The sequence below is a fragment of the Pongo pygmaeus genome, chromosome 18 (assembly GCF_028885625.2).
Source record: "Pongo pygmaeus isolate AG05252 chromosome 18, NHGRI_mPonPyg2-v2.0_pri, whole genome shotgun sequence".
NCBI lineage: Eukaryota > Metazoa > Chordata > Mammalia > Primates > Hominidae > Pongo > Pongo pygmaeus.
In genome coordinates, this window is record NC_072391.2 from 64121695 (window position 1) to 64147787 (window position 26093).

Consider the following 26093-nt stretch of genomic DNA (forward strand, 5'->3'; position numbering starts at 1 on the left):
GAGCCAAGACCGCGCCATTGCACTCCAGCCTGCGCGACACAGTGAGACTCCATCTCAAAAAAAAAAAAAAAAAAAAAAAAAAGAATACTGGTGGTGCATCTCAAGCAGAGTGAGATAGTGTGTGCCTGTAGTCCCAGCTGCTTGGGAGACTGAGGCAGGAGGATCACTCCAGCCCAGGAGAACAAGGCTGTGGTGTGCCAATAATCATACCTGTGAACAGCCACTGCACTCCAGCCTGTGTAACATACTGAGACCCACCTCAAAAGTAAAACAAAAAGAATACTGAGGCCAGGCACTGTGGCTCATGCCTGTAATCCTAGCACTTTGGGAGGCTGAGGCAGGAGGATCACTTGAGTGCAGAGGTTCGAGACCAGCCTGGGCAAACCCCCATCTCTAAGCGTGGTGGCACATGCCTGTAGTCCCAGCTACTCAAGAGGCTGAGGCAGGAGGATCGTTAGAACCCAGGAAGTTGAGGCTGCAGTGAGCAGTGTTCTTGACACTGCACTCTAGCCACTGCACTCTAGCCTGGGTCACAAAGTGAGGCCTTGTCCCTGAAAAAAAAAAAAAGAATCCTGGTGTGTCTCTAAGTAACATGTTTCAAGAAGAGGCCAAATGAATCAGTCCTCTCTACTATCTAGCTGGCCCAACTAAGGTGAAGTCAGGAGGGGCTTACTGACTGCTGCATTTTGCTTCTAACTGCTTCCCTTTGACACTTCAAAACCAGTTCTCACTATGAAAGGTAAAGTTTGGGACTTAAATGGAATGCCCTCAGCAAAAACCCTCTTTTGTTAGAGTTGCTTAGTAACCTCAACTATCTTCTCAGCTCTGTCTTGTACAGTTACACCTGCATTAGAAACACAAGAACGCCAAGAATTTACAAGAAAACCTAAGTTGGTTATAAGGACTGTTACCTTGTTTCTTCTCCTAAAAGCTTGGAAGCAGGATGTAACTGAACACCTCCGAAAAAGCCAGAAGAGCCTGAGTTTACATCCTGGCTCAAAGATACGGGGAACTCTGGGCAAGTTACCTAACTTCTCCAAGACTCAATTTCTCCAACTGTAAAGCACAGGAGTTGGTTGCTTTCAAGGGTGCTCTCAGAATTAAGTGCCTAAAGCCTCTAATACAGCACTAGGCTGGTGACGCAAACAGAAGCTCCAGTCCTTGGGGACATGTAACTTCTGTTATCTCAGAGGCTCCAGGAAGGAGGAAAGCCGAGCAGCTTTGTTACCTCCACAGCCTCAAGACACAGAAGACGCTCAATAAATAAGGAATGGGTAGGGAATGGGTAGTGCAAGGAGAAAAGGCAAGGGTAGGGAAGTACCCAAGGACCCTCCTGATGGCTTAGGCCTGCACTGTCCATTAAGGTAGCTGCTAGCCACATGTACTACTGAGCACAAGCAATAAGGCTAGTGTTAACTGAGATGTGCTGTTAGTGTAAAATACAATATTTATACGATAGTTTTTGGGGGGCTTTTTTTTGACGGAGTCTCGCTCTGTCACCCAGGCTGGAGTGTAGTGGCACGATCTCGGCTCACTGAAACCTACACCTCCTGGATTCAACCGATTCTCCGGCCTCAGCCTCCAGAGTAACTGGGATTACACGCGCGCACCACCACGCCCAGCTAATTTCTGAATTTTTAAATAGAAACAGGGTTTCACCATGTTGCCCAGGCTGGTCTCGAACTCCTGACCTCAGGTGATCCGCCCGCCTCGGCCTCCCAAAGTGCTGTGATTACAGGCGTGAGCCACCGTGCCGGTCCTCCAGGACAGTTTTAAAAAGGGAAATACTCATGACCAGCTTGGGGAAAGATGGCAAAAACCTCGTTTCTACAAAAACAAAAATAAAAATTTAAGTAAAATATCTCGAGAACTTTTTATATTGATTGTGTTGAAATAGTAATGTTTTGAACATATTGGGTTAAATTGTATTTAAAAATCAATTTCACCTGTTTCATTTTACCTTCAGTGTGGTTACTAGAAAATTTATAATTACATTTGCGGCTCACATGAGACTAGCATTTTATTTCCATTGGACAGCGCTGGCTGAGAACAAAACCTAACCCTCTGTGCCGCCCTCGCGGCCGGGATGGGGTGCGCTCCGGACCTCCCCATTCGGAAAACGAGGAGCCTGGGCGCAACGGGGCCGGCAGCCGCCTTAGCGACCCGGCTGGCGCTGGGGACCCCGTCCCCCGAACTGCACACCACGTGGCGGGGGAAGGGGTCCCAGCCCTCGCGGAGCAGCTTTGGCCCAGGGCGGGAGCCCAGAGCGCCGGCTTCCCGCGCCCCGCACGGTCCGGCCCAGCCTGGAAGAAGGCCTGAAGGAGGCCCGACCGCGCCGCCCGCGCCCTTAGGCCCGGCCCGGACGCTGGGAAGCCCGCTGGCCCACCCTCGGCTCGGTGAGCCTCGGCTCACCTCAGCTGCCGGTCGTACTTCTGCTCCTTGAGCAGCTTCCCCGGCTGCGCCATGGCCGCGCCCGCCGCGCGGAGAACAGCCGAGCCCCTGCGGAGCGCCGCCACCAGCTCCACAAGCGCGCAGGCGCACTGAGCGCCCCTCCGCCCCTACGGTCTCCTGCGCGCCGCCTGCAGGGGGCGCCGCACTGCACTGCGCACGCGTCACCGGTACGCCGGGGCGTAAGCGGCCCCGGTACTCAAGCGGGTCCGGGGCTCTTGGTCCCCGTCGGCCAGAAAGGCAACCCCGCTAGCTTGCCAATTTGCCCTCTCTCCGTGCAGTAATTGGGGGCGACTGGGGCCTTGGAATCAGGCATACTTGTATTTCGACCACTTAACTGGTTGTGAGCTCTACTCTTTACCTCTCAAATCCTCAGTTTGCTCACCTGTGCAGTGGGGATAAATGGGTCCCAAGTGTCTTTTGACCTTAAATGAGATTTTGAATACAGGAGGCCAGACTCCCCCCAAATCTTGCATGAATAATAACTTTCATTTTGATGATCATTATTTTTCACCCATTTCTTCCTCTCATGAAAAGCCCACAAGCCTATTTTGAATCACAAAGCTAGGGGCGCCCTGCTGCAGATGCAGACAAGTCCAGGGCTCTGTTCTTGGAGAGTTTAGTCTCATGAAGGAAGAGGGACAGCAAACAAGCACCAGACAATGTGGCCTTCTTCTAGATAGAGGGAAGCAGGGTGCTCAGGGATGCACAGAAGAACCTCCCCAATCCCCCTCTCCAAGAATGTTTCATGTGGTATGGAGATGGAGGAGTGTTTTGTTTTGTTTTGTTTTGTTTGAGACAGGGTCTCTCTCTATTGCTCAGACTGGAGTTTGGTGGTGTGATCCCAATTCACTGCAGCCTCAACCTCCCAGGCAGCAATCCTCCCACCTTAGCCTCCCAAGTAGCTGGGACTACAGGCATGCACCACCACACCCGGCTAATTTTTGTACTTTTTTTCGTAGAGATGGGGTTTCACCATGGCCCAGGCTGGTCTCAAACTCCTGGGCTCAAGCGATCTGCCCGCCTTGGCCTCCCAATGTGCTGAGATTACAGGCATGAGCCCCTGTGCCCACTGGAAGGGTGTTTTAAGCATAAGGAACAGCAGGTGCCATCGCTAGGAAGCAAAGAAGGCATAGCAAGCTGTAGGTGCTAGAGTAAGTTTGGTCAGATGAAGGATAGGGAGTGGTTGAGAAGGTTTGAGAGACAGTTGGGACGGGCTGGGTTCTGAGGACTGTGAACATAGATCCAAGGAGGAATTTAAAGTCCTCCACTTCCTGAAAAGACCCTCCTTTCAGGGAGAGAGTGGCTGTCCTCTGGGGATGAGAGGCCAAGGAAGGAGGTTACCCCATGAGAACAATTGGGAGGGGAGTGGTGGTGCTGAAGGCAAGGTGACCATCTGTAAGGGAGATGAAGACTCCTTCCCTGCTATCTCGCAGACCCTACAGGCACCTTCAGGTTCATAACTGCCTGAAATAAGGTGAACATGAACACAGATCCCCACCCCCAATCCCCTAGGATGGAGACCAGAGAGGTGGCACAGTTTGATTGTAATGATGCAGTGATGATGGATTGCACTTTGCCCTGGGCGTGGTCTCCTAGACTAGGGTGAGAGTACACCCTCTCATACCTTCCCTTGCCCTTACCCAGCTCCCATGGAACACACTGATGGGAAACAGAGGTGTGAGGCTTTCCCAGCTCATCATGTGTTTGTGCTGTCACATTTCCTTCTCCAAGTGGACAGGTAAAATATCAGGGATAATAAAATACACTCCGGGAAAGTAGGAAGGTCAAAAGACAGCAGATGAGAGTTCACTGCTTAGTTTCTCATACCCATGGACTTCACGAAAGGAAACATCCTCAAATTTGGTAGAAGGCTAGTCATAGTGCCCGTGAAGAAGTAAATGATTTTGAAAAGGTTTGTGTTGGTGTTGTCTGTAAAATGATACCTCAGGGTATCAGTTTCCTAGGAATGTCATAACAAAGAACCACAAACTGGGTGACTTAAAACAAGAGAAATTTATTGTCTCACAGTTCTGGAGGCTGGAAGTCTGCAATCAAAGCATGGGCAGGACTATGCTCCTTCTGAAACCTGTAGGGGAGAATCCCTCCACTTCTTCTTGGCTTCTGGGGGTTTGCTGGCAATCTTTGGCTAGCAGACACAGCACTTCAGTCTCTGCCTCCATCGTCACATGGCATTCTCCTCTCATGTCTCTGTGTCTCCTCTCTTAAGGACACACGTCACATTGGATCAGGACTCACGCTGATGACTTCATCTTAACTGGATTACACTTGCAGAGACCCTGTTTCCAAATAAGATCACCTTCATGGGTACTGGCAGGTTAGGACTTCAGTAACTTCTGAGGAGGACACAATTCAGCCCAGAAGCTTTGTATTAATATTGTCATTATTTTTTAGAGGCGGGGTCTCACTGTATTGCCCAGACTTGTCTCAAACTCCTGGGTTGAAGCAATCCTCCTGCCTCAGCCCCTCAAAGTACTGGGACTACAGGCATGAGCCACTGCACCTGGCCCTGCCCATTTTTAATAGGGTTGTTTTATTGTTATTGAGTGGTCTGAGTTTGTACATTTTGGATATTAGTCCCTGATCTAATGTATATTTTGTAAATATTTTTTTCTCAATCTGTGGGTTGTCTCTTTATTCTGTCATTTCCTTTGCTGTGCAGAAGCTTTTTAATTTGGTATAAACCCATTTGTCTATTTTTGCTTTTGTTGCCTACGCTTTTGGAGTCTGGTTACTATTTTTTGGCAGGGGTGGGGGACAGGATCTCATTCTTTCACCCGGGCTGGAGTGCAGTGGTATAATCATGGCTCACTGTAGCCATGACCTCCTAAGTTCAAGCAATCCTCCCACTTCAGCCTCCTGAGCAGCTGAGATTACAGGCACCCACCACCACACCCAGCTAATTTTTAGATTATTTTCCGTAGAGATGAAAGTGAAAATAATAATAATAATTCAACCCATAAAACCATGTAAAGGTGCCTATGCTGGAGCAGAGTCGGCTGATCAGACACAGTTCTTTTGATGGCCCTGACATGAAAGAATTCAGGGCCCACTGGTGAGTTCTCCCTGTTGTGGAGGGTGGAGACCAGATATATCAGACCAGGAAGCCATGGTGTAATTCATTTAAGCTATTGGTTTTCAAAGTGTGGTCCTGGACCAGCGGCGTCAACATCACTTTGGAAACTTGTTAGACAAATTCGGCCAGGCGCAGTGGCTCACGCCTGTAATCCCAGCACTTTGGGAGGCAGAGGTGGGCAGATCACGAGTCAGGAGATCAAAACCATGGTGAAACCCCGTCTCTACTAAAAATACAAAAAAATTAGCTGAGCACAGTGGCGGGCGCCTGTAGTCCCAGCTACTCAGGAGGCTGAGGCAGGAGAATGGCGTGAACCTGGAAGGTGGAGCTTGCAGTGAGCCGCGATCCGGCCACTGCACTCCAGCCTGGGCAACAGAGCGAGACTCCACCTCAAAAAAAAAAAAAAAAAAGAAAGGCATATTCTTGGCTGGGTACAGTGATTCATGACTGTAATTCCAGCACTTTGGGAGGCCAAGGTAGGAGGATTCCTTGAGGCCAGGAGTTTGAGACCAGCCTGGGCAACATAGCAAGACCCTGTCTCTACAAAAAGAAAAAACAAATTTAAAAATTAGCCAGGCATGGTGCTGTATGCCTGTAGTCACAGCTACCTGGGAGGCTAAGGTGGGAGGATCACTTGGGCCCAGGAGTTTGTGGTTGCAGTGAGCTATGATCTCGCCACTGCACTCCAACCTGGGCAATAGAGTGAGACATTCCTCTCTTAAAAAAAAAAAAAAGAAAGCCAGGTAAGGTGGTTCACTCCGGTAATCCCAACACTTAGGAGGCTGAGGCAGGAGGATTGTTTGAGCCCAGGAGCTCAAAACCAGGCTGGGTGACATGGCGAGACCTTGTCTCTGAAAAAAAAGAAACACAAATTCTTGGACCTTATCCATACTTGCTGAATCAGAAACTGTAGAGTGAGGCCCAGGAAACTGTTTTAACAAATCATCCAGGTGATTCTGATACATGCTTGATCCTACCCTGGCTTTCTGAGCACTTACTATGATGCCAGGCAGGCCCCTGACATGCATCACCTCGTGAGCTCACAACCACCCAATGCAACAGATATTGCTGCTAACCCTATTTCACAGACAGAGGGCAGATGTTTGGGGAGAAGAGTGAAGTAACAAAGATTAAGAGGTGGTGCAGGGGTTAGAAGCAAATACCCCAGTCCGGTGCGGTGGCTCACACCTGTAATCACACCTGTAGTCCCATACCTGTAGTACTTTGGGAGGCCAAGGCAGGGGGATCACTTGAGGCCAGGAGTTTGAGACCAGCCTGGGCAACATAACAAGACCCCGTCTCTACAAAAACTAAAAAATTTGGCCGGGTGTGGTGGCTCACACCTATAATCCCAGCACTTTGGGAGGCCGAGGTGGGCAGATCACGAGGTCAGGAGTTCAAGACCAGCCTGGCCAATATGGTGAAACCTTGTCTCTATTAAAAATACTAAAATTTGCCTGGCGTGGTGGTGGGCACCTGTAATCCCAGCTACTCGGGAAGCTGAGGCAGGAGAATCACTTGAAACCGGAAGGCAGAGGTTGCAGTGAGCCGAGATTGCGCCACTGCACTCCAGCATGGGTGAAAGAGTGAAACTCCATCTCAAAAAAAAAAAAAAAAAAAAAAAAAAAAAAAAAAAAATTAGCCAGGCATAGTGGCATACCTGTAGTCCCAGCTACTTGGTGGGAGGATCACTTGATCCCAGGAGTTGGAGGCTGCAGTGAGCTATGACTGCACCACTGTACTCTAGTCTGGGTGACAGAGTGAGACCTTGTCTCAAACAAAAAGAAATAAATACCCCCAACAGATCTGACCAGACCCCAGCACAGATCTGTTATTTTATCCAGTCCAGTTGGTCTCAATGAGGGCAGACTGGATCTTTGGGCTGTCAGGAAGTTTGGGGCTAGCTCTGTGCTGGCAGAGATTATAGTCTGTGGGAGACCAGTCATCATAAGCCAGGACATCCTCCCAGGCCACTAGCCCTCCCTGCCTGTCCTTGCGCATCCTATCCCTTCTCACCCTGGTCCTCACTGGCTGATCTTTTGCCTCTCTCCCCAACCCCATAAGCTCCTTGAGGCAGCTATGAGTCTATAATGTTCACAGTTGTATCACCTGTGCCTGGCCCCGCAGTTGACATCTAATAAGTCTTCAATAAATGTTTATTGAACTATTGCCATCACACTTTGTACATTTTAAAATATGTTCCTAGCAATGTATATATCATTTGATTTGGTAATTCTACCTCTATCAATTTATTCCAAGGAAATCATCAGACACATATAAAGATGTGTAAGTAAGGAGGCCAGGTACATTGGTTCACACCTGTAATCCCAGTCCTTTGGGAGACTGAGGTGGAAGTATTGCTCGAGGCCAGAAATTTGAGACAGACCAGCCTGAGCAACAGAGTGAGACCCCATCTCTTTTTTTTTTTGAGACGGAGTTTCGCTTTGTTGCCCAGGTTGGAGTGCAGTTGCACGATCTTGGCTCACTGCAACCTCCGCCTCCCGGTTCATGCCATTCTCCTGCCTCAGCCTCCTGAGTAGCTGGGACTACAGGCACCCGCCACCACGCCTGGATAATTTTTTTGTATTTTTAGTAGAGACGGGGTTTCACCGTGTTAGCCAGGATGGTCTCGATCTCCTGACCTCGGGATCCACCTGCCTCATCCTCCCAAAGTGCTGGGATTACAGGTGTGAGCCACCGTGCCTGGCCGACCCCATCTCTTAAAAAAAAAATCATACTGGGTCTCCAAAAAAAAAATACTAAAGATGTACAAGTAAGGATGTTCACTGCAGTGATATTTGTAACACTGGAAACTAGAAATAACAAAATCACAGCAGTGTGTGAATGAATATTATGTGGCAAGTTCTCCAAGGCCGATCAAGCAAGGAAACATTTACCATAAAGGCACTGGGTGGGAAAAAACTGGTCAACAAGCCATCCTATGATCCTGATTGCTCAATTGTTTTCCTTTTTTTTTTTTTAAGATGGGGTTGCTCTATGTTACCCAGGCTGGAGAGCAGTGGCTATTCACAGTTGTGATTATAGCATACTACAGTCTCAAACTCCTGGACTTAAGGGATCCTCTCACCTCAGCCTTCTGAGTAGCTGGGATTATAGGCACACCACCACACCTGGCCTTGACTGTTTACATACTACTAATATACACAGGTTGAGCATCTTCAATCCAAAAATCCGAAATCCAAAATGCTCCAAAATCTGAAACTTTTTGAGCACCTACATGATGCTATTGGGGGCCTGAGATAGTGACGCTTTTGCTTTCTGATGGTTCAATGTACACAAACTTTGTTTCGTGCACAAAATTATTTAACGTAGTGTGTCAAATTACCTTCAGGCTATGTCTCTAAGGTAAGTACGAAACGTAAGTGAATTTTGTATTTAGACTTGAGTCCCATCCCCAAGATATTATGTATATGCAAATGTTCCAAAGTCCGAAAAAAATCTGAAATCCAAAACATTTCTGGTCCCAAGAATTTTAGGTAAGTGATACTCAACCTATATCAGAAAAGCTTGACAGAGCATCACCCTAATACCAAAACCAGGAAAGGACATAACCAAAATAGAAAACTACAGACTGATAACCTTGATGAACATAGATGCTAAAATCCTTAACAAAATACTAGCTAACTGAATCCAACAATATATCAAAAAGATAATCCACCATGGTCAAGTGGGTTTCATACCAGGGTTGCAGGGATGGTTTAAAATACACAAGTCAATAAATGTGATGCACCACATAAACGGAATTAAAAACAAAAATCAGGTCAGACACAGTGGCTCATGCCTGTAATCCCAGCACTTTGGGAGGCCCAGGCAGGTGGATCACCTGAGGTTAGGAGATCGAGACCAGCCTGGCTAACATGGTGAAACCCTGTCTCTACTAAAAATACAAAAAATTAGCCAGGCATGATGGCGTGCACCTATAATCCCAGCTATTCGGGAGGCTGAGGTGAGAGGATCTCTTGAACCCGGGAGGTGGAGGTTGCAGTGATCTGAGATCACGCCATTGCACTCCAGCCCGGGTGAAAGAGCAAAACTCCATCTCAAAAAAAAAAAAAAAAAAGAATTAAAAAAAATCATATGATCATCTCAATAGATGCAGAAAAAGCATTTGACAAAATCCAGCATCCTTTTATGATTCAAACTCTCAGCAAATCAGCATACAAGGGGCATACCTCAATGTAATAAAAGCCATCTATGAAAAACCCACAGCCAACATAATACTGAATGGGGAAAAGTTGAAAGCATTCCCTCTGAGAACTGGAACAAGACAAGGATGTCCACTCTCACCACTCTTCTTCAACATAGTACTGGAAGTCCTAGCCAGAGCAATCAGACAAGAGAAAGAAATAAAAGGCATCCAAATTGGTAAAGAGGAAGTCAAACTGTCACTGTTTGCTGAAAATGTTATCGTTTACCTTGAAAACCCTAAATACTCCTCCAGAAAGCTCCTAGAACTGATAAAAGAATTCAGCAAAGTTTCCAGATACAAGATTAATGTACATAAATCAGTAGCTCTCCTATACACCAACAGCGACCAAGCAGAGAATCAAATCAAGAACTCAACCCCTTTTACAACAGCTGCAAAACAAACAAACAAACAAAACAAAACAAAACAAAACAAAAAACTTAGGAATATACCTACCCAAGGAGTCAAAAGACCTCTACGAGGAAGACTACAAAACACTGCTGAAAGAAATCATAGATGACACAAACAAATGGAAACACATCCCATGTTCATGGATGGGTAGAATCAATATTGAGAAAATGACTATACTGCCAAAAGCAATCTACAAATTCAATGCAATCTCCATCAAAATATCACCATCATTCTTCACAGAATTAGAAAAAACAATTCTAAAATTCATGTGGAACCAAAAAAGAGCCCACATAGCCAAAACAAGACTAAGCAAAAACAACAAATCTGGAGGCATCACACTACCTGATTTCAAACTATACTATAAGGCCATACTCACCAAAACAGCATGGTACTGGTATAAAAATAGGCATATAGACCAATGGAACAGAATAGAGAGCCCAGAAATAAAACCACATACTTACAGCCAACTGATCTTTGACAAAGCAAACAAAAACATAAAGTGGGAAAAGGACACCCTTTTCAACACTTGCTGCTAGGATAATTGGTTAGTCACACATAGGAGATTAAAACTGGATCCTCATCTCTCACCTTTTACAAAAATCAACTCAAGATGGACTAAGGACTTAAATCTAAGACCTGAAACTATAAAAATTCTAGAAGATAACATTGGAAAAATCCTTCTAGATCTTGGCTTAGGCAAGGATTTCATGACCAAGAACCCAAAAGTGAATGCAATAGAAACAAAGATAAATAGTTGGGACTTAATTAAACTAGAGAGCTTTTGTATGGCAAAAGGAACAGTCAGCAAAGTAAACAGACAACCCACAGAGTGGGAGAAAATCTTCACAATCTATACATTTGACAAAGGACTAATATCCAGAATCTACAAGGAACTCAAACAAATCAGTAAGAAAAAAACAAACAATCCCATCAAAAAGTGGGCTAAGGACATGACTAGACAATTCTCAAAAGAAGATATACAAATGGCCAACAAACATATGAAAAAATGCTCAACATCACTAATGATCAGGGAAATACAAATCAAAACCACAATGTGACACCACCTTACTCCTGCAAGAATGGCCATAATTTAAAAATCAAAAAACAGTAGATGTTGGCATGGATTCGGTGATCAGGGAACACTTCTACACTGCTGGTAGCAATGTAAACTAGTACAGCCACTATGGAAAACAGTGTGGAGATTCCTTAAAGAACTAAAAGTGGAACTACCATTTGATCCAGCAATCCCACTACTGGGTATCCACCCAGAGGAAAATAAGTCATTATATGAAAAAGATACTTCCACACATATGTTTATGGCAGTACAATTCACAGTTGCAAAATCATGGAACCAACCCAAATGCCCATCAATCAACGAGTTGATAAATAAACTGTGGTATATATATACTATGGAATACTACTCAGCCATAAAAAGAAATGAATTAACAGCATCTGCAGCAACCTAGATGAGACTGGAGACTAATATTCTAAGTGAAGTAACTCACGAATGGAAAACCAAACATCGTATGTTCTCACTGATGTGTGAGAGCTAAGTTATGAGGATGCAAAGGCATAGGAATGATACAATGGACCATGGGGACCCAGGGGAAAAAGTGGAAGGAGAGTGAGGGATAAAAGACTACAAATATGGTGCAATGTATACTGCTTTGGTGATGGGTGCACCAAAATCTCACAAATCACCACTAAAGAACTCACTCATGGCCCAGCATGGTGTCTCATGCCTGTAATCCCAGCACTTTGGGAGGCTGAGGCGGGTGGATCACGAGGTCAGGAGATGGAGACCATCCTGGCCAACATGGCGAAAACCCGTCTCTACTAAAAATACAAAAATTAGCTGGGCATGGTGGCACATGCCTGTAATACCAGCTACTCGGGAGGCTGAGGCAGGAGAATCGCTTGAACCAGGGAATCAGAGGTTGCAGTGAGCCGAGATCGCACCACTGCACTCCAGCCTGGCGACAGAGCAAGATTCCGTCTCAAAAAAAAAAAGAACTCACTCATGTAACCAAATACCACCTGTACCCCAATAACTTATGGAAAAAATAAAAATATAATTAAAAAAGAAAACCTTGGCAGGATGGTCACTAAAATGTTAATAGTGGTGATCCTTGAGTAGTGACATGACCAATGATTTTAATTTTCTGCTGTATGCTTTTCTGACTTCCAAATTTTCTACAATAGATGTCACTACTATAATTAGAGAAGAAATATTTGGGATTTTAAATGTACCCAACAAGGCCGGGCATAGTGGCTCACACCTGTAATCCTAGCACTTTGGGAGACTGAGGTGGGAGGATCCCTTAAGGCCAGGAGTTTGAGACCAGCCTGGGCAACATAGTGAGACCCCTGTCTCTATACAATCTTTAAAAAAAAAGAAAAAAGGAAGTGAAAGTTGGAGGCCAAGGTTGTTTGATGAATGAGGCTTGGCTGTACAGGCTGCTCATGCCCTCCTCCCCCAGGCCTCCATCACAGCCCTCACATCCCCCATTTTCCCCTCCCATATAAATAGCAAAAACCAGGAGCCACTGACACCAGTGAGGCCAAAGAGAAAACTCTCAAGCAGAGAAATCAACTCGGCTTTAAAAACAGCATGTAATTGAGACTGGAGGCGCCTGAATGGAGGCACAGACTCCCCCAAGTTGACCTGAGTGGGTTGCTGGGGCACCTGGCGCTTCACCTTAGAAGGGCAATCTCCATTGTCTCCTCTCACCTTCCTGAGTTCCCAGTACCCAGAGAAAATGCTGAAGACAGGCTGCAGGAAGGAAAGAACTGGAGCAACTTTTATTTGGTTGTTAAAGAGGTAATACATGCTTTAATTCATTCAAGAGATACAAAAGAGTACCAGTAAAGAGTGTCCTTCCCACGCCATACCACACCCTTCCACAAGCTTCCACAACCTTCCGGCGTCCAGTCTCCTCCCTGTAGGTAAACACTCTCCCTAGCTTCTCCTAAGTCCTTTTAGAGAGGACTTGCATATACACACAAATGAGAGTCAAATTTAAAATCCACTTCCTCCCTTTCCAGTGATTTTGGACAATATTGAATGAGGGACCCAGCAGCCCTGGGTTTTCATGTTTGTTCAGTCACTCACTGTACATCTTTGAGCCCATCACTCATCCTCTCTTGAGCCTTGCTTTTCTCATCTGTTAAATGGGGTAAAAATCCCCCCAGGGTTACTATGTAGATAAAGTTGGATGCAAAACTATATGAAGAATTCCAATTGTATCTTTTTTTTTTTTTTTTTTTTTTTGACACAGAATCTCACTCTGTAGCCCAAGCTGGAGTGCAGTGGTGCAATCTTGGCTCACTGCAACCTCTGCCTCCTGGACTCAAGCAATTCTCATGCCTCAGCCTCCCGAGTAGCTGGGACTACAGGCACCTGCCACCATGCCTGGCTAATTTTTTGTATTTTAGTGGAGACGGGGTGTCACCGTGTTGCCAGGATGGTCTTCAACTTCTGAGCTCAGGTAATCTGCCCGCCTAGGCCTCCCAAAGTGCTAGGATCACAAGCGTGAGCTACTGTGCCCAGCCCAATTGTAACTTTTAAGAACTACAAATAAATATGAAAAAGACGTGAGTCCCTCTGAAGAGGAAATGGGTCAATGGAGTTTGTGCTATCCCCAGAGCTCTCTCCCAGGTAAAGGGTGTTGGCAGCTCTCCCAGGTAAAGGGTGGCTGGCTTCTCTGGGAGACAGAAGGTCCAGGCCTCACCCAGAAGCATGCCTTTGTCTTCTTGATCTGTAGATGCCATTTCTGGCTTGGAGACCTGGGGCCTTGACAGTGTTGGATTCTCTGTCACATTTCATCTTGGGGGCTACTTATCTCTGTCATAAGTCCCCTGCCCCACCCTAGGGTCATATTTATATTAAGGATCACTTCCTGCTCCTGGATCAGAGAGGGGCATCTTTGCAGGCCTGGGCAGTCACTGACATTGGCCCACCCAACCAGTTGTCAATTAATCTCCATAGCTCTATCTGAGGATCTGGGGTTCAGGGCCTGGGAGAGGGAAACTGAGACAGACACAGAGATGTAGGGGAGCCAGGCAGACAAGATGGCAGATTCCTGCACAAGGTCAGCCAAGAGCAGGGCCTGAAAGAGTATCTCCATTCAAGTTCTGGCCAGCAGACATTGTACTAGTGGCTGTTCAACTCCTGCTGAGTACAGGACCCTGGGTGGGATCATTTGTCTGTCCTTCCATCCACCCATCTGTTTGTCTTTCCAAAACTGCCTGCTGAGGACTAGCCAGAGACAAGCCCTATCCCTGGCACAAGGCCACATGCTAAGATGAATCAGATTGGACCGGCTGGAGCCAGTGGGTGGAAGACAGAGGACGCACCAGGTGGAGGGCACAAGGACCAGGGCTTGTGGGTGGGAAAATGCTGGGCCAAGGCAGGCACTGGGGTTGAGTGCAGGGTGGAGGGTCTGAGCTCCCAGGGGGTGTACTGAATGTTATGGGGAGGTCAGGAGAGGAGGGACAAATAGCAGGCTATGGAGGGACAAGCAGAGTCCCTGAAGAAAGGAGGAAGCAGCAGACAAAATAACAGGGAGGGTGGAAGTCAGAGCCTCAGACTTAGCTCCATGGGGAAGCCACCTGGTGTCTGCCTGTCTTCAGGCCCATTGGTTGATGCCACTCCTTCTCACTCCCACTTGGGGGATCTGGTTCCACCTGGGCCAAGGGTTTAGATTGCCAGTCCTGTCCCTGCGTCTACCCCAGGGTTCCCAGACCCCCATACTCACAGCACACCCTTGTACCCAGCACCAAGGAGAAACGGTAAAGACCCCAGTGTCAGGCCAGGAGTGGTGGCTCACTCCTGTAATCCCAACACTTTGGGAGGCCAAGGCGGGTGGATTACTTGAGGCCGGAAGTTCGAGACCAGCCTAGGCAACATGGTGAAACCCCCATCTCTACAAAAAATACAAAAATTAGCTGGGTGTGGTGGCCCACACCTGTAATCCCAGCTACTTGGAAGGCTGAAGCAGAAGAATCACTTGAATCAAGGAGGTGGAGGTTGTAGTGAGCTGAGATAGCACCAGCCTGGGTGACAGAGCAAGAGTCTGTCTAAAAACAAACAAGCAAACAAACAAACAGACAAACAAATCCCACAAAACCCCCAGTGTCTGGAGTAAGAACCCCAGCGAATGAACCCCTTACCCCCTGGCTAGATGACCTTGGGCAAATCACTTCACTTCTCTGGGCCTCACTCCCCTCCTCTGTCAGATAGGGCTAATGGAAGCACCCAACCTTGTAGGGTAACAGAGAGGGTTATACCATAGGAAGGACCCAAAGCTTGGCCCAGCACCTGCAACAGCCTCTGGCAAACAGTGGAAGCTCCAATTCTGGACACTTGATGGTCAGCGTAGTTTGCAGTTTAAAGGGGACTTTCCAACCCCAAAGGATTCAGGACCCAGAGCTCAGGTCCCTGGTGGTGGCATTTGCAGGTCTGGGACAAGCCTAGGGAAGGGACGCCATGTGCGGCACGGGCATCTAGTGTCCCAGAGTCCGCACAGGTTGCTGGGGGAAAAAGAGGGAGAGTCGCCCAGCCAGGGCAGGGGTGGGAGTCGGGGGGAGAGGGTTACTTCCTCCTGCCCTGAATCTCTGCTTGGGGTTCAACTGGCTCGCCGGCGGGCGAGGGCGGGGCAGGCCGGCCTCTCTGGCCCTGCTGGGGGGTGGGGGGCGGGTCCCCCGGGAACTGCTCCTCCCGCCAGCTGCTGCTTTAAGAGCCTGCTCCGCGGTAGCGAGCGGGGCCGGAGCCGCAGCCCGAACGAGCGGACTGAGCCTACCGGGCAGGTGCACGGCTGCGGGGACTGCAGCGGCATGACCGGCCACCACGGCTGGGGCTACGGCCAGGACGACGGTAGGCGCAGACCTCCCCCACCGCCCCTGGCTCGGACCCCCGACCCAACTGCACTCGCCCCAACCCTCTTGCCCAGCTGGTATCCCAGACCGGCAAGTTCCCACCCTCCAGGCTGGGCCAGGACCCCTCTTCCCATCCCGGCCCCCGAACTTGGCCCAAGCCTTGGTCCCCCGTGCCAGACGCAAAGTCCGCGCTGCACCCCGGGTGGCCCCGCCGCCAGCAAGCGACCCGGCGGCTGTGTCCTGCCGCCTCCTCCGCGAAGCCCCTGATTGCCCAGCCCGCTCAGACCCAGGCCCAGACTCTCACTCACTCGCCCCGGGCGTGCGCAGCGCGTGGGGGTGGCCCAGGGCAGCGGGGGGCGGGCGCCGCGGAGCGCTGTGCGCGGGTGTCTGCGGGGAGCGCGCACGGCAAGTGAGCGGGGACCTCGGGGTATCGGGGCTCCGCGTGGCAAGGGCGCAGTGTCCCCCGGAGAGAATTTCCCGCAGAAGTGGCCGAGCTGCCTTCTCGGCTGGTACGTGAGGGAAGGGGGCACTTGGGGGCGCAAGCATGTGTCTGGGTGTCTACACCGAGCAGGGTGTTTGCGCACGTCCGGGTGTGAGTCGTGGGAGCCTGTGGCCCACACCAGCCTCCTGGGCTGACGCGGAAGAGAGCTCCTTCATCCTGCCTCAGTTTCCTTAGGACTCAGAGAAAGGGAGAAGAGGCAGAAGGTGAGAGCCAGACGGCTGGAGTGTGGGTCTGGGGCAGTCAATTCCCTTTGGGGCCATTTCTTACCAAGCAGGGGTGGGGGTGTGGGGTAAGGGGTTCCCTATTTCCCTAGGGAACCAGTGCAAGACAGGTGGGGTGCGAAGAAGAAAAAGTAATGGTGGGAAGAACATCCCCCAGCCCCACTCCTCTGCGGAGAGGCAGTCACTTTGTGACGTTGGGTGGGGGACTACAGTCTGGGAAGCCAGAAAGTTGCAGTAGACCAGAGGGAGGGTGCTGTGGAGTCTTTGGCTCCCTCTGGGGCCCCAAGAACAAAGGAGCATATTTTGGAAGAGAACCCCCAGATCTGGGTATGAAAGAGCTGGAAAGAGACATTCAGAAAAAGATGATATAGACAAGCAGAGACGGAGAGACAGGCAGACATGGGGCAGATGGACAGGACACATAGGGATCATCTCCCAGTACCTGCTCTGAGCCACCTTTTGGGTGCTTCCCCCAGAGCCAGAGTCCCCTGCCTCCAGCCCTTCTTGCTAGTCATGCCCACCAGCTCTGAGCACCCAGTGTCCTGTGTAGCCTGCTCCATAGGCCTGCTCCCCCCAGGCAGCCACCCCATCACCCAGGCAGAGCTGGATTGTCCAGTCGAGGAAGGGAAGGACAGAGGACAGAGGTGCCGGCATGCAGCAGTGTTCACAGGGCTTCAAAAATAACCCAGAGGGGCCGGGCCACGATTCTGAGTCATCCATTGGGGACACGGCTCTGTCGGCACCTGCTGCTGTTTTCTCAGGAAAACTTAAGAAGCCAAAAAGGGGGAGAAGCACCAGCCGGCAGTAGCTCTAAAAATAGGATGCATCTCAGGATGTTCCCCAGGGAGATGCTGAGCCTCTCGGCTGCAGATAGATCCTCTGGGAGGCAGGTGGTGGGCGCCTGTGGGTGTGTGTGCAGGTGTGTGTGTGTGTGTGTGTGTGTGCATGGGCATGTGTTTTGCTGTGGTCCTTTATGCAAACTTGGGTCTCCAACAGAGAGGTTTGTGTGTGAGAGAGCATATGCGTGTGTCAGATGTAGTCTGCAGGGCTGTGTGTGTGTTTGTACACATGAATGTTCTGGGCCTGGCTGCTCTGTGTGCACAATGGAAGATCACAGAAAGATTAATGTGTTCATAGGAAGATCTCTATGGACTTGTAGGCACACACATGGGGAGGACAGCTGGGGGCAGCACATGCACATGCTATATTTATATTAGTACATATGCATGCACACATGTGTGAGTGGCCCTCAGTTCCCTCATCTGTGAAACGGGGATCTTGCTGGTTTCTATTTCACAAGGTGGTTGTGAGAGGCAAACACATGTCACAGAGTCAAAGCTAGGTTGATGTGAGTTTTTGTTGTTATTTATCACAAACACCAACACCAAATTGCCCAAGGCACAGAAAGAGGTGAGATACTGATGGGGTCAGGTCAGAGACTTCAGATGTCTGGAGGTCTCCCTGTTGGGGAGACTTATTACTCTGAGCCACCCCTGAGCCTGTAGCTGTTATGTTCCCTTCCATACAGTACCTCTCTGGGCCTCCTATCGGCGCTGGAAGGTGAGTTTTAGTGAGACCATTTCACAGACAAAGAAATGGAGGCTGAAAGGGGAAATGGTAAAGCTGGGATTGGAACTCCAAGCCGTGCAGCTCCAATGAAGGGGCTCACCTCTGAAAGGATGCTGAAGAGACCATTCCCCTATGGGTGTCCTTGGCCTGAAGCCCAGAGATCCTGGCTGGACTGAGTCCTTGCCCTTCTCCCCACCTGCAGGCCCCTCGCATTGGCACAAGCTGTATCCCATTGCCCAGGGAGATCGCCAGTCACCCATCAATATCATTTCCAGCCAGGCTGTGTACTCTCCCAGCCTGCAACCACTGGAGCTTTCCTATGAGGCCTGCATGTCCCTCAGCATCACCAACAATGGCCACTCTGTCCAGGTAGACTTCAACGACAGTGATGACCGAACCGGTAAGTGGCCCCTGCCAAAGCCTGGCACCTGGCCCCTGGCCCCTTAGGGTCCTAACCTTGTGTTGGGCAGTCTCAGGAAGCATGCTATGGTGGCTAAGAAAGGTTCCTCCTCTCACCATCTGTGAAGCCTTGGGCTGATCTTCAGTCTCCTTATGCATAAAGTGGGAGCAATAAGACCTACCCTCTTAGGTCACAGAGGGGAAAAATGAAAAAACCAAGTAAGGTCAATAGAGCTGGCACACAGCAAATGCTCAGGAAGTGCTAATTTCTTTCCTTCCCTTCCTTCCCTTCCTTGTGGTGCTACAGATCAGGTTTGTTTTCACTCTCTGCCCCATCACTGACCTGCCAAGCCCTCCTCCCTGTGTGATCTGGCCAAGCCTAGCAGGGAGAGAGAAGGGAGCTAAAATTTACATGCGCCAAACCCCTTGCTAAAGTCACAAGCTGCTCATTTATTCTTCTCAATAACCCATCTCTCAGATGGGCAAATAAGAGGCTTCATGAGCTGGGGAGGACCAGAAGCAGCCTGATCCAGCCTGAAGCTCTCTCTCTCTCTCTCCAGTTCACCTATGACTTCAGGGTCCAACCATCTTGGGCCGGTAAGAGGCCAGTGGGAATTCGTGGCAGCTCCTTCCAAGACCTCTTTGCCCTGGGATTAGAGTCCAGGTTCTTTCAAGATAAATTCCTAGGCAGGAGTGCTGTTCATTGAAGGGATTTTCGTCCTTATGACTGGGCCTTATGACTGGGTAGAGTGGTGGAATGGGGCGAGGAAGAAATCTGCTAGAGTTTCTTGTGTAAGGAAGTATTAATAACTGGTTCCTTCCTCCTCCTTCTCCCCTCCCCACAAATACAATAAAAGCCCTCAAAGGAACTTAAGTTTCAAATGGAAAATTAAAAGGCAAAGAGGATGAAGGAAGCCAGATCTTTCATGAGAAGAGTGATATTACTTAGTTCTGAGTTCCCTGGTAGGCTAGGAAAAAACAGAAAGAGGATTGGTTATAGTTTTTGCTGCAAAAGAAAGGGAGTCTAGCAGATCCTCAGGAGAGAGACAAAGCATTTATTTCCTGGTACCGAATTCTAAGAAAAGCCTCTTACTCAGAGCTTTGGGGAGGGGGCATGGGGCTCTAGCTGACCCTAGATGATAGTTTGGCAAGGAACAGTTTTCATATGACTGTCCCTTCTAATAGCCTTCAGAGGGCACTGGGGGCTCAACTAAGAAATCAGTAGCTCAATGAAGGCCACTGGGGTGGGAGAAGACACAGGGGGACATGCCTTTAGATTACTGATCTGCGGTGTTGCCCTCAGGCCTGGCTGGGGCTCCCTCCGCCACCCAGAATGCCCAGGCCTGAGGGCGCAGGAAGCCAGTGAAAAGAGGAATGAGATGGTGGGGCTCTGCCACTCACCCACTATGGGTCACTCAAGAGGTCAGATGGGTTGATGCCAGCAGAGTGCCAAACACACATTGAGTGCCCCGTGAATGGCAGCATATTCTGTGTGTGAACTGGGGGAGGAGGCTAAGGGGTTCAAGGTCAAGAGGTGTTAGGGAGGGAGCTCCCTCTCCAGGAGCCCACACTATGGGGTCCCAGGTGAGGCATGCTTGGAGGGTGGCGTCTGCAGACCTATCCAATTGCTTAGCCTGCAGGCTCAGCCGCTCCTGCTTCCAGGGATGGGGCAGCCTGATTGGGGCCCTGCCCACAGCTACTACTCCCAGACTCCTAGCCAGTGCCCAGGTCTTGCCTCTTTGATAAGACCAGGCAAGAAAGAGGGACTTCTGGACTGTCCTGTCCTCCTGCTTGAGGAGGCCACAGGGCCAAAGCCCTACCCTGGTCACCCATCATGGAAGGGACTAGTGGAACTCTGAGCCTGGGGTGTTATCTGATCCAGGAGCTCACATTCAAGCCTAGCTGGGGCTCCCTCCACCTCCAGATCCCTTTCAGCTGGAAATTCTATCAGTCCCAGGAGGCCTCGTGCATGGCCCCAGCTCACCGGGTATCAAGGCAAGAAAGTCACAAAACCAGCACAAGTGGGGCCCTCAGAAGAGGCCATTTCTGGGGGAGATGGCACTGGAGGCACCTGGGCCTGTCCAGGAAGGTAGAAACCCTCAGGAGCTACCCTCCTCTTCTGGAAAAGCACTAAGTTTAGAGAAGTTTCAAGGTTCTAGGGAGGCAGTGTTGCCTGGTGATTAGTGGCTTGGGCTTTGGACATAAGAGATACTAGTTCATACCCTAGTTCAGTGCCTTGCTGTGTGACCTTGAGCAAATGCCTTGTCATTACTGTGCCTCAGCTTCTCCCTTTATAGAATATGGATAATAATAAGTTCTGTCCCTCATGGGCTACTATGCAGACTAAACAAAATAGTCTCTTCAGCCTAGCCTTGGATCAGGGTTTCAGACATGGGAGGCCTAATTGTTAGTGGTAATGGGGGTCCTGGGAGGCAGGGTCCCACCCTCCATGGGAAATCGAGCAGGAGTAGGGAGGACAGCTAGATAGAGAGCTGTCCTCTGTCAGTCCCAGACCCCTCTGCCACCTGCCGGCTGTCAGGATTTCTGCCCTGTCCCAGCTCAAGGAACAGGGGTCTAGCGGGCAGTGGGGACCAACCCAAACCCAGTCAGCCCAGTGAAGTTTCCAAATGAAAAATGTATCCCACACTTTGGAAGGCCGAGGTTGGCAGATCACCTAAGGTTGGGAGTTCGAGGCCAGCCTGGCCAACATGGTGAAACTCCCTTTCTACTAAAAATACAAAAAATTAGCCGGATGTGGTGGCAGGTGCCTGTAATCCCAGCTACTTGGGAGGCTGAGGCAGGAGAAATGCTTGAACCTGGGAGGTAGAGGTTGCAGTGAGCTGAGATTGTGCCACCACTGTACTCCAGCCTCGGTGACAGAGCGAGACTCCATCTCAAAAAAAAAAGGAAAAATGTATCTCAGCTGGCACAGTGGCTCGTGCCTGTAATCCCAGCACTTTGGGAGGCCAAGGCAGGAGGATTGCTTGAGCCCATGAGTTCAAGACCAGCCTGGCCAACATAGAGAGACCCTATCTCTACAAAAAATAAACAAATTAGCTGGGCATGTTGCCGCATACCTATAGTCCCAGCTACTCGGGAGGCCAAGGCAGGAGGATGGCTTGAGGCCAGAAGGTTGAGGCTATAATAAGCCATGTTTTTACCATGGCACTCCAGCCTGGGCAACAGAGCGAGACCCTGATTAAAAAAAAAAAATTTTTCCTTTCCTGGGCTGCTGCCCTGGTCCTGGCACTGGGCTGTCGGTCCTCTCCTACTCATTGCCACTCGCCCCACTTCTACCCACAGTGGTGACTGGGGGCCCCCTGGAAGGGCCCTACCGCCTCAAGCAGTTTCACTTCCACTGGGGCAAGAAGCACGATGTGGGTTCTGAGCACACGGTGGACGGCAAGTCCTTCCCCAGCGAGGTACGGGCCCTCCTCCACTTGAATCCCTCTGCTACATGGGAAGGAACGCAGGCCTGGGTAGTCAGGGGCTTGAGGATGCCTGGGGTGGGGCCTTGGAGAGGGGGAAGAGGAGCACCCAGGGCCTTTGGGAGAGATACTTTCTACCCACCCCTAGCACAGGGTCTTCCGTTTGACCCTGCCCGCTGCTGTCCTTCCTGGTCTGTGCGTCCTGGAGTTTTCTGAAGGGCTACCCAGTCCCACTGCAGCCTTGCTGACACCCCTTCAAGGGTTGAGCCCAGTATTCAAGACTGTGCATGAACTGATCTTGCCTGGCCTCATCCTTCCCCTCACCTCTTCATACACTGAGCTGCATGTGACGAATCCCCTGTCCACACCTGGCTCCTTCATACCACCAAGCTTTGCCTGTGCTGTTCTCTCTGCTTGGAATGCCTTTCCCCAAGGCTTCCCTCTGATAACCCCCTGCTTATTCTCTGGACTCAGCTGTAGGCACCACCTCCTCAAGGAGGTGTCACGCTGGATGTTCATGATCGATTTCACAGCTCGTTCCCTGCAAGGCAGGGCCTGGGCCAGATTCCTCTTTGGGTCCCCTGGAGCTCAGAAAAGAATTGGGCCCAGAGTTGGATGGATGCTACGTGTGACCCTCTGGGGCTCCCCTGGACCCCCCAGCATCCTAATCCTTGGAGGCTTGACAGCTTCCCCTTCCTGCAAAGAGTCCAGGAGTCTGGTGGGAGTGAGGGGAACCTGGCTCAGCGTTCCCATTGCCCCTGGGAGGCACAAAGCATTGGCCTGTTGTTGCCCCATAGCTGCATCTGGTTCACTGGAATGCCAAGAAGTACAGCACTTTTGGGGAGGCAGCCTCAGCACCTGATGGCCTGGCTGTGGTTGGTGTTTTCTTGGAGGTGAGTGGTGGTTTTCTGGGGCCAGGAGGGGCATGGGAGGCCTGGCACTGCCCCTAGTTCTAGAACACAGTGGGTGCTGGGCTCACACTGCCCTCTCCCTGACAGACAGGAGACGAGCACCCCAGCATGAATCGTCTGACAGATGCGCTCTACATGGTCCGGTTCAAGGTAAAGTCCATGCCCCTGACCCGAGCAGCCCGATGGGGAGAGAGGAAGAGGCTGGTTCACAAGTTGGGGCCATCCACTCCTTCATTCTGGGAGTAAACCCTTGCTGAGACCAAGAAGGAGGGTCAGCATCAGCAGGGCCCTGCACCTGATTCCTCATCGGGGTCAGCAGCCCCCTTGGGTGCCCAGCATGAAGCCTGGCTAGGTATAGAATTGATAAGATGCTTGTCACATTAATCGTGGTCTAATAGGCAACGTCATTGAGCGCAGCTGAAGGCAAGGGAGGGAAGATCATGGCCAAATACCTCCAGGAGCCACAGCTTTTACATACTAGCAAACGGATGGAGAGGGCCCGGCTCAGGCTGGAAGATGGCATCTGGAATCACAGACATTTGCCCACAATTTGCATCAATGGACATAGAGAGGCCTAAATCCTGCTGATAGAAATGGGTGGAGAATGCCGGGCATGGTGGCTCATGCCTGTAATCCCAGCACTTTGGGAGGCCAAGGCAGGCAGATCACTTGAGGTCAGGAGTTCAAGACCAGCCTGGCTAACATGGTGAAACCCTGTCTCTACTAAACATACAAAAATTAGCTGGGTATGGTGGTGCATGCCTACAATCTCAGCTACTCAGGAGGCTGAGAGAGGAGAATTGCTTGAACCCAAGAGGCAGAGGTTGCAGTGAGCTGAGATCACGCCACTGCACTCCAGCCTGGGCAACAGAGTGAGACTCCACCTCAAAAAAAAGAAAAAGAAAAAGAAAGAAAGAAAGAGGAAGGAAGGAAGGAGAGAGAGAGGGGAAGGAAGGAAGGAAGGAAGGAAGGAAGGAAGGAAGGAAGGAAGGAAGGAAGGAAGGAAGGAAGGAAGGAAGGAAAAGAAAGGAAGGAAGGAAGGAAGAAAGAAAGGAAGAAAGAGAAAGAAAGAAAGAGAGAGATGGGTGGAGAAGTTGCTGGTTTGGTCCCAGTGGGAGGTCTGTGCTGATTCCTGGGTTCTCCCACCTTGTTCCAGGGCACCAAAGCCCAGTTCAGCTGCTTCAACCCCAAGAGCCTCCTGCCTGCCAGCCGGCACTACTGGACCTACCCGGGCTCTCTGACAACTCCCCCACTCAGTGAGAGTGTCACCTGGATTGTGCTCCGGGAGCCCATCTGCATCTCTGAAAGGCAGGTGAGTCCTCTCAGAGGACCAGATGGAGGGACATGGCACTCAGGGCTCACCCCAGGCAGTGTGACTCTCCAACTAGCAACCCACAGCCTGTGATCCCACCTTCAAGGTTCCTCCCCATTTTTTACTAATAAATGTATAGATTCTTGGTTGGGAGTTAGCTTGATTGTTAATCACCAGAACCTAGACACTGGCTGGGAGGGGGGATACCTGGATCCTGGGACCCCCACCCCCACTACTGTGTTAGAATCTGAATGCTACATTTGCTGATAAGTCTTAGCTAGATGGGCTTGGAACTAGAACTAGGTGAAGCAGAGCCCAGGCCCTTTAGTGAGTAAATAAATGAGGGTCCCACAGAGAAGAATGAGTGGGGAAGAGTAGGGACAGACCCTAAGGGAAGGAGGAGGGAGGGATAGAGCTGGCTGGGCAAGTATGCCAGATGATGCATCTGGGGTCATAGACGACCACAGCACCCCCAATCTGCCCTGAGCATTCCTTCTGCTTCCTCAAGATGGGGAAGTTCCGGAGCCTGCTTTTTACCTCAGAGGACGATGAGAGGATCCACATGGTGAACAACTTCCGGCCACCACAGCCACTGAAGGGCCGCGTGGTGAAGGCCTCCTTCCGGGCCTGAGCTGCCCACCTGCCTAGCCGGCCACTAGGGCACCATCTTCCCAAGGGCTTCCATGTCAGCAGACACCAAACCATCTGAGGCTTCCTCCCTGGGGGGTGCTGGGGACCCTCCTTCAGCCAGTTTGCTCCTTGGTCACCCTGGAGGCTTCTGGATGGGACCCTTGAGTCTGGGGCACCCTTCAGCTGCCCTGGGGACAGGAAGGACAGGAGCTAAGCAGGGTCCAAGCCTGGGGCTGCCTCTGCTCTCCAAGACCCAAAGACCCCCGGGAACCTCTTCTGGTCTTCCCCACTGGCAGTGGCAGCAGCCCCACCCCGAGCGCACACTGTGATGGAGGAGACCGAGCTCCCTGGGGCGGGCAGCTGACACTACCAGAGAGACTCAAGCAATAATTAGAGGTGGGCAGAGCTGCCCTCTCGGCATTACCTCTTCTGCAGGCTCTGCCATGCACGCACCTCACTGCCAGGCCATTAAAATCAGCACCCAGCATGCTGGAGGTGACGTGGCCTTCTCCCTCCAGCCACCTGCTGCCATGGGCAGGCCCTGGCTATAGCTTATACAGTATCTCCCCTTGTCCCCACCCAGTCACCAAAGCCACCTACATGACAATCCATCCCTGTTGAATTAATAAATTCATGTATCCATGCAACAAATACCAATTGAGTGCTTGTGCTGTCTCTAGTACCGTCCTAGGCTTTGGGGAGAGATGGTGGTGAGTTCAGCACTACATGTTGGGAGGGATATGAGTGGTGAGCAGGTGAGGGTTACACAAAGGGCAGGGAAGGGGCTATGGGAGCAGAGGAGAGGGGGAGACCATCTCACTCAGCAAAGAAATGAAATTCTGGTCAGGCGTGGTGGCTAACGCCTACAGTCCCAGCACTTTGGGAGGCCAAAGCAGGTGGATCACTTGAGCTCAGGAGTTCGAGACCAGCCTGGCCAACATGCTGAAACCCCATCTCTACTAAAAATACAAAAATTAGCTGGGCGATAGTGGTGTGCACCTGTAATCCCAGCTGCTCAGGAGCCTGGGGCAGGAGAATCGCTTGAACTCAGGAGGCAGAGGTTGCAGTGAGCTGAGGTCGC

The 26093-nt window shown here is 50.3% G+C and overlaps 2 protein-coding genes across 5 annotated transcripts in view; one reads left to right on the forward strand and one right to left on the reverse strand.

The window, feature by feature from the left end:
- Positions 1-2583, reverse strand: part of NAE1 (NEDD8 activating enzyme E1 subunit 1) — a 28469-nt gene extending 25886 nt beyond the window's left edge. The window contains exon 1 of one of the 2 annotated variants that reach the window (XM_054453808.2): positions 2413-2583. In XM_054453808.2, the coding sequence (XP_054309783.1) occupies positions 2413-2465 (53 nt within the window). In that variant the 5' untranslated portion in view covers positions 2466-2583. The remainder of the gene's footprint in view (positions 1-2412) is intronic. The other variant, XM_054453810.2, reaches the window with a different exon arrangement.
- Positions 2584-15924: 13341 nt separating this feature from the next.
- Positions 15925-25663, forward strand: CA7 (carbonic anhydrase 7). 3 transcript variants are annotated; one of them, XM_054453811.1, is made up of 7 exons: positions 15925-16038; positions 18535-18732; positions 22035-22153; positions 22957-23052; positions 23158-23220; positions 24227-24382; positions 24891-25663. In XM_054453811.1, exons 1-7 carry the CDS (start codon positions 15999-16001, stop codon positions 25011-25013), a joined length of 795 nt encoding a protein of 264 aa, XP_054309786.1. In that variant the 5' UTR covers positions 15925-15998; the 3' UTR covers positions 25014-25663. The 3 variants fall into 3 exon arrangements, with proteins under 3 accessions (XP_054309786.1, XP_054309788.1, XP_054309787.1); XM_054453813.1 differs by lacking the exon at positions 15925-16038 and adding an exon at positions 16441-16549; XM_054453812.2 differs by lacking the exon at positions 15925-16038 and adding an exon at positions 16556-16745 and having other exon boundaries at positions 24891-25648.
- Positions 25664-26093: the final 430 nt, after the last annotated feature.